The sequence below is a fragment of the Lissotriton vulgaris genome, chromosome 4_1 (assembly GCF_964263255.1).
Source record: "Lissotriton vulgaris chromosome 4_1, aLisVul1.2, whole genome shotgun sequence".
Taxonomy (NCBI): Eukaryota; Metazoa; Chordata; class Amphibia; order Caudata; family Salamandridae; genus Lissotriton; species Lissotriton vulgaris.
Window position 1 is genome coordinate 1,401,618,407 of NC_141691.1, and position 13,169 is coordinate 1,401,631,575.

Here is a 13,169-nt window from a genome sequence, read left to right on the forward strand (position 1 = left end):
ACATTTCACCAAATTCCAATGTTTGGAAACTATTTTCCCCAACGCTCCATGTTGCCTATTAAAGGCCCAAATCAATCTGACTGGTTGATCATTAGTGGTGGTGGACTTTTTATGGACTTTGGGCTGAAGGGCAAGGTTACGTGGAATGGCATTAGCTTTAGTTATAGCCTTATCCACTATTGCAGCCTTATACCCCCTTGCCAGGAATCTAGTCCTACTGGCTTGCTGAGCAAGATTGCACTGGGCTTCTGTACTGCTCAATCGTCTTATACGCAACATTTCGCCATACGGAATGCTGCGTATAAGGTGAGCTGGATGATGGCTGCTGGCGTGGAGAATTGTATTTCCAGCCGTCTCCTTGCGATACAACCTCGTTTCTAAGTTTGTTGCCCCTGGTGTAACTGTCATGTCAAGGAAATGCACCTGATCCCTGCTGATGGTAGAGGTGAAGATACAGGTTGTAGTCATTCCTATTGATATATATATATATATATAGATATATATAAATATATACACACACATTTATATATAGTGTAAGTACATTTTCTAAGTTTACCCCACATATAACTTCACCACACATGCCTTTGCGTTGTAAAGGCATGCTTTGTAAAGTTATATGCGGGGTTAAATTTTGCGTAGTGATTGTACTGCGGACTAATGGCTCCACGTTGTCATTAATGCGGAATCATGGTATGCGGGATTTTTAAATGCGGAATTTCGTCACATATTCCTGTAACTACCACGGTCTACATCACTTTTCCCAGCAGATGATGGCCCTGCCAAAATTGTACTAATGGCATTCACTAAACATTTTCATAGCATTCACTGTATGAAAATGGAAGCAGGCCTCTTTTTAGTTTTCAGTAGGAAAAAAAGACCTGTGGTTCTTTTCCAAGCTCAAATTGTTTGTATTCTGAGGGCAAATTCCTCATTACCAACTACTGAACGTTAGTGAGAGCCTGAATGTTCACATGCATATCATGAGCGGCATCTCTAGTTCAATTTTAAAAACCTTACAAGAGTAGTGTATAATAGGACATTGTATAGATTTATGTTGTTTAATTTCAGCTAGTAGGATCCAACAGCCCTCTCACAGTTTGGGTACCTTCAAAACCTGGTCTCAAGAATTCCCTAAAAACTAGAGACTGATTCCAGTTGACTTAGATGACTGTATGTGGATGGAGAGCATATGCTGCTCTTGCAGTAGTTAGTTGTGTATGAAGAGTGAAGCTATTAGTGGTAGTGCTTGTGTTGTTGGAGTAATAATTACTTGTCTAAGACAGGTAGTAGCAACAGTAACAAGCACTACTGCTTGTTAACCTCAGAGAGAGAGAGAGAGAGAGAGAGAGAGAGAGAGAGAGAGAGAGAGAGAGAGAGAGAGAGAGAGAGAGAGAGAGAGAGAGAGAGAGAGAGAGTGTGTGAGTGTGTGTGTGTAGGTGTAGGTGTAGGTGTAGGTGTAGGTGTAGGTGTGTGTGTAGCTGTGCGAGAGGATCCGGACATCAGAAATCCTTTCATTGACAGATGTATAACTGACCTTTCTTGCTATGGCTTTCCATAACTGTATCTTTGGATTATATAGTAAAATGATTAAGAAGGTTTTAAATATCACTTTTTGAATAGTCAAGTTCATCATGGAAATTGACAAATAGAAAAAGATAATATCAAAGAATAACAAAGTGGTGGTGGGGGAGATCAGACAAATGTGTATACGGTCACAAATAATTTAATCCAAGAAGATTCATTTCTTAAAGTATGTATTTAAAAGAGATGTAATCTGCCTAATGCCACTCGAGCATCACCTTACCACATCTTAGTCAATTCAGGATTATAGTCTCTGTTTTGACACAAAGTTTTCTTGAAAGTCAATAATTAGTCAATGTTCTATAGCCATCTCAAGATCATGAGTGAGGTTTCTCCCCCAAGAAGCTAAAGATGTTCCTGTTTGACACAATGAAGCCCAGGACCACGAATAATATCACATAGATGTCTGCCTGTCACCCCTCAAACTTCAGTCGACCAATTTCTAAAAATTATCCATTGATAACTCCCCCACCCGAGAGCCATGTCCCAGTATCTCAGTGCTGTAGCATTGGACTTTGGGAAATGTGCCTACCATATGGTAACCCCTGCAACAGAATATAAAGTGGTACTTTCATTAGATGGTGGATCTTATGTAATACCCCCTTGAGATTAAACTTTGGTGCATAATAATCTGAGTAAAATGTTAGTACCAGAGAGATTGCAGTTATTGTTGAGAGAGGATCCTATATTCAGTGCTTTCAACAATATAATGGAATGAATTCTTATACAAAATATGTATGTGCACTGCACTATTTCACAAACTGGCGATAAGGAAACTTTACAGATTGTATCCAATTCTGCCTCAGTATTAGAAAATGAAGAACTTTTGCCTATGAAATAGTACTCCAGGCTGGTGCAGTTCCCAAAGTACAGAAAGTAAGAAATGTGCCTTTGGGTGTAGGAGACAAAGTTAAAATGGAACTTTAGAAAATGTTTGATATGAGGATTATTGAACAAGGGAAATAATCAGGGGTGGCTCTCTTAGTGATTGCAAGACATGCTAACGGCAGGGTCCAGCTGTATTTCGACATGTGGGGACTGAATAACAACATTCAGGTGCACCAATTTCCCTTAATGAAAATAGATAATAAGGTCACCATGAAGAAGGGAGTCAATTGATTTTAAACCCTTGACCTATCACTAGCATAGCATCTCATTTTCTAACAGGTGGGAAGCAGAAGCATTATCATTTTTATCATGCCGTTTGAGTGTCATAGCTTTAGGAGAATGTCTTTATGATGAGCCTCTATAGCTGCTGCATTTCAATCAATCATTTGTAAAGCGCGCTACATACCCGTGAGGGTCTCAAGGCGCTGAGGGGAGGGGGGTGGGGCGCTGCTACTGTTCGAAGAGCCAGGTCTTGAGGAGTCTTCTGAAGGTCAGTAGGTCTTGGGTCTGCTGTAGGGGGATTGGGAGGGTGTTCAATTTCTTGGCGGCGAGGTGGGAGAATGATTTGCCACCGGCCGTCACTCTTCGGATGCGGGGGAAAGTGGCGAGGTTGGCGGAGCGGAGCTGGCGGGTGGGGGTGTAGAAGCTGAGTTGGCTGTTGAGGTATGCTGGTCCGGCATTGTGGAGTGCCTTTTCAAAGACTCATTACAGAATTACTTGTAAATCTGCAGGGAATAATTTACTTTTAAATTGACATTCTTGTAATGGGTAATCCATCATCGTTATTTGGCAGGGTATGCCCACACGTGAATCCCATGCTCAGTGCCACTGGATTCAAACTAGCCTGACTGAGGAGGGGTTGTTACCCCAAAACCGGTCCCAGGATGCTCGTTTCAGGTTCAGGGAAGGACTGGCTTGGCAGTTTGGGCAAGACTGTCCCCATGAGGAACAGGGTCAAAACTGATTTGCATATGGCTGGGTCCGAACTGGGGTGGCTAAGTGAGCTAAAGAAAGATGATGGATTCAACCCAGATCTAAAAGTGACTGGGGGTGAGTGTCTGAAAAGTTTCAGCGCTCTGTCCATCATCTCCTTGTGTTTGTTTTATTCACCTTACCGTAGCAGGGTAGGACCGGACGAGGGTCCCTTGCTCACTTTGCCACTGGATTCAAGCTAGCCTGGCTGATGAGGGGTGTTACCCCAAAACCGGTTCCAGGATGCTGGTTTCTGGTCCAGGGTAGACCTGGCTTGGCAGTTTGGGCAAGACTGTCTCCATGAGGAACAGGGTCAAAACTGATTTGCATATGGCTGGGTCTGAACAGGGGTGGCGAAGAGAGCTAAAGAACGATGATGGTTTCAACCCAGATCTAATAGTGACTGTTGGTGAGTGTCTGAAAAGTTTATGTGCTCCATCCAATATCTCGTTTTGTTAGCTTTAAAAGCTAAGTTGACCATGATAAGCTTTAGGTTAAGTGTTGATCATTGTGCATAACAGGGGTTTACTTTGTTTAGCACACACTTCTAAAGGTCAATATTTTTATTTTACATAACACCTCTACTAAACAATTTATTGAGTGAGAGCCTTTGCCAGAGGGACAGCACTTGGGGTGGTTCTGACTAGAATTTGCTTTTCTCTGGGTGAGAAGTAATTGGATTTAGATTTTTTTCCTTCAGGTCAATAGTCTTATCTACAAATTATGATGTCTAGAAATACTCTATCTCACGGTACTCTATCAATGTGCGATAAAAGGACATGATCTCAATGGATATGTGGGCTTCACTTTTCATTTTTCTAAAATCAGGTATAGGCACTATCTCATCTCACTGTCAAGGAACAGAGTACTATCCCTTTAAGAAGATATAATCTGCATAGATCTCTTCTTCATTGTCTGGTCTCAAAACAATTTTACCTAGCCAGGCAATATACTCGGTTCTCCAATGGTGTGCCAAGCAGCGCCTATGTCATTATGGCATTGATGGCGCTCTGAATCCAGGCATGGTAACATTCGCACAGATTATTGCATTCATCCGAACAGCAACTTGGAACCACATCATGGATCACAGTTAAAAACACTGCAAATAAACGACTATGGAGAGCAGATCCACCACTGAATGTCCTTAGCCGTCCACCTGTGCATTCCAATTTGACCAATAGTAATAATGTAAGCAGCGACCACCTCAGTCATTGAAGGGGTTTTTTCAAGACTTGCTTGCAGTGTAGATGGAATAGCATTTCACAGAGTACCAGCATGGCAAGTGAGCTGAACTTGCAAATTTGGCTTTGTTGGCAATAAAAGTATTTCACTTTCTAACCTACACAATACATTGCCCTTAAGAAAATACTTTTACTAACAGTTCTGCTTTCTAAACAAAGACCATTATACCTCCTATTTGTCTGTGCCAGCACATGAACTGTGTCACAGCAATGCATTTCTGTTTTCAACAGTGGTGGGGGATCAAGCATGGGAGAATACCTTACAAAGATGTCCTTCATATTTCTGTAGAGCTCGACCGCTGAAATTCTGTAAAAACAAAATAAGTACATTAGGAAACATCTTTAAAGAAATTATTTTTTAAGTTGACACTTGTATAGTATGACGATCACAGTTCACAATGAGATCTTGTATAGAGAATGAACAATTGAAAACTTAACATTCAATGAACAAGTACAAACTCAATTAGTGTTAACCTATCAAGAAAATAGGACTCAATAGGTTGAGATAACTAAACCAGACAAAATAATGTACACAGTTAAGCGCTCGCTGTTGACGGTCGATTGACCTGAAGGTCAGGATTTCACATCCTAGCTGGGCAAACCCACCTTTCTTTCTTCTAAGGTTAATGAAGGGGACAACTGAATTGAGCAACACATAATATTCAGAGCAGCCACTGTACTGTAGTATAATATTTGTTTAACTCTTACTACCCCCAAGTGGGGCAACTAAGCTCATATCCATAGAGGATGTGTCACACTCTACACTGTGTGGGTGTGCACTTGGAAGAGAGTTGTTTTTGCTGTGAGCCTATGTAGGAAGTGTTTATATGTTGTGCATAATGACCAATGAGGTGCAGTTATCGTGCTATGGGATGCAACAATTAGCAGTGTGCTAGATGAGGAAGTGTGAAAGACTTTTCATTTTAATATGTGTTAAGCGCATAGCTCAGATTAGCTCTGCTGATTAGTTCTGCAGATCTTTTTTTGTGTTTGCAGTGTATCTTTTATATTCTTTAGCAAATTTCTGATGCTGGATGTTCCAGAAGGTCATCCACTCTGATGTTATGGATCCACAAAAGGTAACAGGTGCTGGTACAGACCAAGAGAGGATGAGAGATATGCCCCGATAGACTGTGTTACAGTGCTCCTGTTTATGATTACCATTCTATGTTATTAATTGAGGAGATTGGCAAAGATGTCCTGCATTATCATCATCCTTTTTACCTCATCGCCACAATAAAATGCACTGTCACGCATTATAGGCGTAGCGATTCAGCTGTCAAGCCATTAGCGTTGCCTACTATGCTAAACTAAATCTGGAGCGGCTTGAAGCGCACAGTTGAATGAGTGCGCTGCTCCCGTAGGCTTGGGGGCTTGGCTGGCTGAGCTACTAGCAGCTGGCTGCTACAAAGTATCAATAAGGAGATTCCTGCTGTGGCTCTGACTGATGTCACGATGTAGTGCCCAATGGCTTCTGTCAAGATATCAGATGTTAAGTCCGGTTGTGTGATACAGTCTGTCGTAGACTACAGGTACGTCATGTCTGTTAGTGCTCCAGCTGGCTGTTGCAGTTTGTGGGAGGCTGGCTAGGTGGTTGGTTGTAGCAAATCATGACAACACTGCGGATCACACCACCGTGCGGCTGCATTAAATTTAAAATGATGACCATCACCCGCAGCGAATTCCTGAGGGACTGACGTTGCAGCGGCCAGGACTGGACTCTAAGGAGGCGGGCGACCCAGCTGGTACGCCGCTGCGGTAAACATTAACCATGCCCCGTGGCTCATGGCCTCGCAAGAAAGTAAGACCGTGCTCTCAGCCAGCTAGGCAGTGTGTGTTAATAACTCTGCTTTTCAGCAGCAGCGCGCGATCCACTGCTTGCAGTGCTGGTCGGGAAGTTCTGCCCTCGGCATGGTTGTGAGTTTTTATTAATTTTCGGTTTTAAAATTTTCAGCCAGACTTTTTCAGAATGTATTTTGGGTAAATGTTAAGTTGATTAAGGTTTTAAACACAGTTTTAATCTTAAATTTTTAACTAGTGCAGTAAACTGCTTTTCATATGCGGCTTGAGGCTGGCGGCAGGCTGTGACCAAGTGTGTGTAGCCTCTAGCTCTACAATTTTCTGGTCAGCCTGACAGAATGTGATTAGCTGCCTTCAGCCGGTGCCGGTCCTGAAGTTCTTCCCTGGGCACAACTGCTGCAGGCTCGAGGCTGTGTGCGGGCTGTGACAGTGTGTGCCTCACAGCCAGGGACGGCTCCTCCATTAGGGTGGAGGAGCGTTGCTCCACTGCTTTCTCGTAGAGCGAGAAGCAGAAACATAAAATGGTATTTTAAATACCATTTTATGTTTCTGCTTCTCGCGGTGAGAGAAAGCAGAAGGCAGAGTATGCCTGGTTGAGGGCGGGCGGGAGGCAATGCCTGGTTAGGGGGGGGGGGGGGGGGTCGGGTCAGGGTCGAGTGGCTTGCCCACTGTTGTGGGCCCTGACTGCATGCAGCCTACATAGAGAAAATAGCCTACCTACAGGTGCCCCGCTGGGCGCTGTCCGCACCAATGACAATGCTGCCATTGCAGCGTTGTGATTGGCATAGGGGAGGGGGGTGGAGGATGCATTCTTCCTGCTACTGCTGAATGTGGGACCCGGTCAGGAGCAGAGGCGGCGTGGGACGCGGTGAGATACGTTTTTTTATTTTTTAACCTCCCCCCGCGCACGACACTGCCCCCCGCCTGCGCCCCCCCCAGCGCGACAGTGCCGCCTGCCTCCCCCCACGCACGACACTGAAGCCCGCCCCTGCGCGATTCTGCACACCGCCCACTCCGCCTGTGAGTCATGCAAACTGTGACTGCTCACAGCCTGTGGCTGCCTTGCCAAAAATGCCCAGGGGTGTTTGCTGTCTGTCTGCCATTAGTTTCGCTTCACCCTCGGCCATCAAACACCTCCAACTGTTCTTTACTTATTCTAAGGCAGCTCGGCTCTCCTACAGTGGACCACTCTGTGGTAATTTAGGGTTGAGAGAAACTAAATTTGGAAATATAAACACTAAAAGTAGCCTAGCTGCTGGCTATGCCTATGTGAGACTACTGTGCCTCAGCCTGAGGCTTAATGGCCAAATGGTGCCTGTCTGTGTGTGAGTCAGCTGACTGTGTGACTCTTAACCAGGCAGCTGAAGAGATCCATGTAACTTGTTCATGTTGGGGCCTCACATCCTTCCTGTTGGGCCAAATCCCACATGGACAGAGAGGACCTGGAGTCTACACTGATGCTCTGCATCCGGATTGATTGCCGGCAGCAGGGAACGGGCCTAGTGTGGGCAAAGGCTGACTAAGGCAATCTGTATTTTAATTGTTATTGTGCTGGTCGCTCGGCAACAATTGGCGGCTGAGAAGAGTGTTGTTGTGGCCTTGCATCCTGTTTGGGCCTAGTCCCATGTTGGATAGAGAAGCCCTGCAGTCCACTAATGCTCTAAGCAGCATCATTAATTGCGAGGGAGGAGCCAAGTGTCCCTGTCGGCAAAGGTGCTCTGCAGCAGGTTTAGGATCTTCTTGGAGTTTCTTGTAACTAAAATGGGTGTAATCTCTACTATTTGTATACTTCACTCGTCTTCATTGCTTGATTTTGCTCGCGAGAATCTGGCATCCACTGAAATTTAGAAAATGTCACACCTGGCAATCTGAAACCTTGGCAGCTATGGACAAAATGAAGCACATGTGGAGGAACCCCAGCACTTAAACTAATAAAGCACGACAGAAATATCTGCATCGTTCCCTAAGCTTTGTACAAAACTGCAGATTCATTGGAAATAGATTCAGTTTGTTCCATCTTCTGTGTTTTCGATATGGCCAAATAAACAGATTATATGCCAGGAGAAGAAGCAAGGATTATGTTTTTCTTTCTTCACTTTATTTTCTCTAGCTGCCAATAGAACAAGCATTGGCATTGCCAATAGGTCTCGCCTTTGGGGCCTTATAAGTGTCTAGTTTTCCAGCACAATATCCTTGGTGCAACAACATTAACACTGAGTGCTGCAGCTTTTCCCGCTGTGCGCTGAACATTTTAAAAACCCACTTTACATGACAAAGCCAGCTCGTCATAAGCACAGCGCAGGTAATGCCCATGACGAGCTGGCTTTGTCATGAGCACTGAAATGGTTAACTGTTGCATGGCTAAACACTTATAAGGTCCCAAAGGCGAGACCCATTGGCTATGCCAATGCTTGTTTATGTTAAATGAACGTTTTCGTCGGGTTTGTAGGTGCCTGCTCTTCTGGCATGGATGGCAATGTAGATTTGTGTGTTACCTATCCTCCTCTGTGCATATTTCGGCTTCCGATTCTCCCCTGGTCCTTTGCTAATGTCACATTGCATTAGAAGAGGCAGTCAGACAGATCCGGCCCTCCTGTTATGTGTGGTGTGCTTGCAGGCCGCCAAAGCTGCAGCCGCAAGAAGGCCTGCTTGTGAGTCTCGATAAACAGCAAGATTTTCATGACTCGACGTGAAAAGAAAGAGCATTTAGTTCAGACAAAGAAAATGTTATGAAAGTATACACTTTTGGAGCCCTTTTTCACATTTCCGCTATTTGGGTGCCTGGGAGAAAGTGCCATCTTTCTTTCCTTGGTATGCCCCCACTTTTTTCTGAACTGCTGATGTGCTTTGACTGAGTGTGCCCTGGGCTCCTGCCAACCAGGTTTCCAGAGCCTGTGTTTCTTCCCTGAAACTGTGTTGCAACTAAAACCCAATAGGCATCTCTGGCCACCTGTCAGCCCCTAGTAAATGGTACCATATGTACCCAGGGCATGGTGACCAGAGAAGACCACTGAGGGCTGCAGCACTTATTGTGCCACGTCTTATGACCTCATGAAGAAAACTCTGATTGAGGAATTTGGACTCACTACTGAGGAGTACAGAATTAGGTTCAGGGGGCCTCACAAAACCCAGACCCAATCCTGGATAGATTTTGTGGACTACTCTGTAAAGGCACTGGATGGTTGGTTAACTGGACACAATGTGCATGATTTTACTGGACGTTATCATTTGTTTATGAAGGAACACATTTTGAGTAATTGCACAAATGAAAAGTTGCATCAGCATTTGGTAGACCTAGGTCTAATTTCTCCCCAAGAATTGAGAAACAAGGCAGACCACTGGGTCAAGACTAGGGTGACAAGGACAGCCACTGGAGGTGACCAAAAGAAGGTGGTTACAAAACCTCCCCAGGGGAAAGGTGGTGAGAATCCCCAAGATAAAAAGTCTGAGTCTTCCAAAGGGCCCCAAACCCTGTACAGGGGGGTGGGTCCCAAACTACTCCCTATGTGTCTCGGCCCTATAGGGGGAATAACTGATCCTAACAAGGCCTATTGTAACAACTGTAAGAAGTTGGGACATTTAACTGTAGACAAAAACTGCCCCTACAATAAAGCCCCTAAGGCACCCAATACAGCTACCCCAGGGACAGTGAATCTACCGATGGGATCAGAGGAGTGCCCAGAGCAAATCTGGGAATACACAAGCTAGTTTAGTCTCCTTGGGGGAAATGGAGTTTGCCACTGTAGCTTGTTGGCCACCCAACTGTAAAAAGTATTTGCAATACCCCTCCATTAATGGAACTAGAGTAGACGCCCGGAGGGATACAGGTGCCAGTATCACTATGGTGAAAGAAATGCTGGTTTCCCCAGAGCAATACTTGATTGGGAAAACTTACCCAGTCACCAATGCTGATGGCATTACCACCGAACGCCCTATGGCTATGGTGAAATTAGGTTGGGGGGAGGTTACTGGCCTGAAACTGGTAGTGGTCTCTCCACAATTGCCAGCTGACTATCTGCTTGGAAATGACGTGGAAACCTCAGCCTGGGCTGAGGTTGAGCAAGTAACCCATGCAGCCATGCTGGGTATCCCTAGACTGGTGTGTGTGCAAACCAGAGCACATAGCAAAAAGAAGGGTTAACAGGTAGGTTTGGAGCCTGAAAGTATGGCCCAACCAACCAAGAAAAAAAGCAAGAAGACTGGGGGACCAGCTTCTAAAGAGGAAGCCTCTCAGGACTCCTCTCCTCAGGGAGAGGACTTGGAACCCCTAGAGGGAACTGAGCCCATGGAGCTTGAGCCTTACCAGGTCGGATTCCTGGGCACAGGGGGACCCACTAGGGAAGAGCTGTGCCAGGGTCAGCGAGACTGCCCCACTCTTGAAAGCCTGAGGCAGCAAGCGGTTTCAGAAGCACAGGGAGATGTCAGTGGTACACACAGAGCTTATTCGGAAGAGGGATTACTGTATGCCAAGGCAAGAAACCCCAATCCTGGAGCTACCAGGAGGGTGGTAGTGCCACAGAAGTACAGGGAGTTCCTCCCAACTTTAGCTCATGACATCCCCCTAGCTGGACATCTGGGGCAGACCAAAACTTGGGAAAGGCTAGCTAGCCACTTCTACTGGCCCCAGATGAACAAAAAGGTGAAGGAGATTGTGAGCTCCTGTGTTACCTGTCAGGCCAGTGGCAAGACTGTTGGCAAACCAAAGGCCCCACTGATACCACTGCCAGTGGTGGGGATACCCTTTGAAAGGGTAGGTGTGGACATTGTGGGTTGACTTGAACCTCCCACAGCCTCAGGGAACAAATTCATTCTAGTAGTAGTGGATCATGCTACTAGGTACCCTGAAGCAATTCCCCTTAGGGTTACTACCGCTCCTGCAGTAGCCAAGGCCCTCCTGAGTGTCTTCACCAGGGTAAGGTTTCCTACAGAGGTGGTTTCAGACAGAGGTTCCAACTTCATGTCTGCTTACCTCAAACACATGTGGAAGGAGTGTGGTGTGCAGTACAAGTTTACTACCCCATACCACCCACAAACCAATGGTCTTGTTGAAAGGTTCAAGAAGACATTGAAGGGTAAGATCATGGGACTACCTGAAAAACTCAAAAAGGAGATGGGATGTCTTGTCGCCTTGCCTGCTTTTCGCTTATAGGGAAGTGTCTCAGAAAGGAGTGGGGTTTTCAACCTTTGAGCTTCTGTTTGGCCACCCTGTAAGGGGACCACTTTGTCTTATGAAAGATGGTTGGTAGAGGCCTCTCCAAGAACCCAAACAAGACATTGTGGACTATGTGCTTGGACTAAGGTCCAGAATGGCTGAGTATATGGACAAGGCATCCAAGAATCTTGAGGCCAGCCAGGAGCTGCAGAAGCACTGGCATGACCAAAAAGCTGCCATGGTTGAATTTCAACCTTGGCAACGGGTGTGGGTTTTGGAGCCAGTGGCACCAAGGGCTCGCCAAGACAGATGGAGTGACCCTTACCCTATCCTGGAGAAAAAGGGTGAGGTCACCTGAGCACCAGCAGGACACCCAAAAGGGTTATCCATGTGAACCGCCTTAAACTCTATAATGACAGGGCTGACCTCACCATGCTGATGGTGACTGACGAGGAACAGGAAGCAGAGAGTGAACCTCTCCCTGATCTCCTCTCTTCCAGCCCAAAAGATGGGTCAGTGGATGGAGTAGTCTTTTCAGACACCCTCTCTCCCCAACAGCAGAATGACAGCAAGCAAGTCTTGAAACAGTTTGCTAGTCTTTTCCTTGACCCCTGGTCTGACCAGCTGGTGTACCCATGATCCCATGATGTGGACACTGGTGACAGTAATCCGGTCAAAAACAAAATCTATTGACAATCAGACCAAGTCAAGGAAAGTATCAAAGCTGAAGTCAGCAAGATGCTGGAGTTAGGGGTGATTGAACCCTCTGAGAGTCCCTGGGCTAGCCCAGTGGTGTTGGTCCCCAAACCTCATCCACAGGGTGGAAAGAGAGAGATGAGGTTCTGTGTGGACTATAGAGGACTCAACTCTGTCACCAAGACAGATGCTCACCACATTCCAAGAGCAGATGAGTTGATAGAAAAGCTAGGGGCAGCCACATTCCTAAGTACCTTTGACTTAAATGCAGGGTACTGGCAGATTGACATGGTCCCAGGAGGCAAAGAGAAAACAGCATTCTCCACCCCTGATGGGCACTATCAGTTTACTGTAGTGCCTTTTGGGTTAAAGAATGCCCCTGCAACCTTCCAGAGGTTGGTGAACCAAGTCCTGACTCGATTGGATTCCTTTAGTGCAGCCTATCTTGATGATATTGCGGTCTTTAGCTCCACCTGGCAGGATCACCTGATTCACCTTGGGAAAGTTCTACAAGCCCTGCAATCTGCAGGACTGACTACAAGGCATCCAAATGCCAGATAGGGCAGGGCACTGTGGTCCAACCCTTACTGCCCAAAATCCAGAGCATCCTGGACTGGGCAGCTCCAACCACCCAGACCTAAGTCAGGGCATTTCTTGGCTTGACTGGATACTACAGGAAGTTTGTGAAGGGATATGGGTCCATTGTGACTCCCCTCACAGAACTCGCATCCAATAAAATGCCCAAGAAAGTAAACTGGACTGTTTGCTTCTTTCAGGGTGTCAAAAGCCTTTTGGCAACTATGTGCTCAGCACCCATTCTAAAAGCACCAGACTACTCC

At 45.8% G+C, this 13,169-nt stretch overlaps 1 protein-coding gene across 1 annotated transcript in view; it reads right to left on the reverse strand.

Annotated features, from left to right (window-relative positions):
* OSBPL1A (oxysterol binding protein like 1A) overlaps window positions 1-13,169 on the reverse strand; it is a 2,145,795-nt gene that overhangs the window by 1,647,584 nt on the left and 485,042 nt on the right. The window contains exon 9 of the mRNA XM_086965647.1: window positions 4,942-4,989. Within this exon, the coding sequence (XP_086821773.1) occupies window positions 4,942-4,989 (48 nt within the window). The remainder of the gene's footprint in view (window positions 1-4,941; window positions 4,990-13,169) is intronic.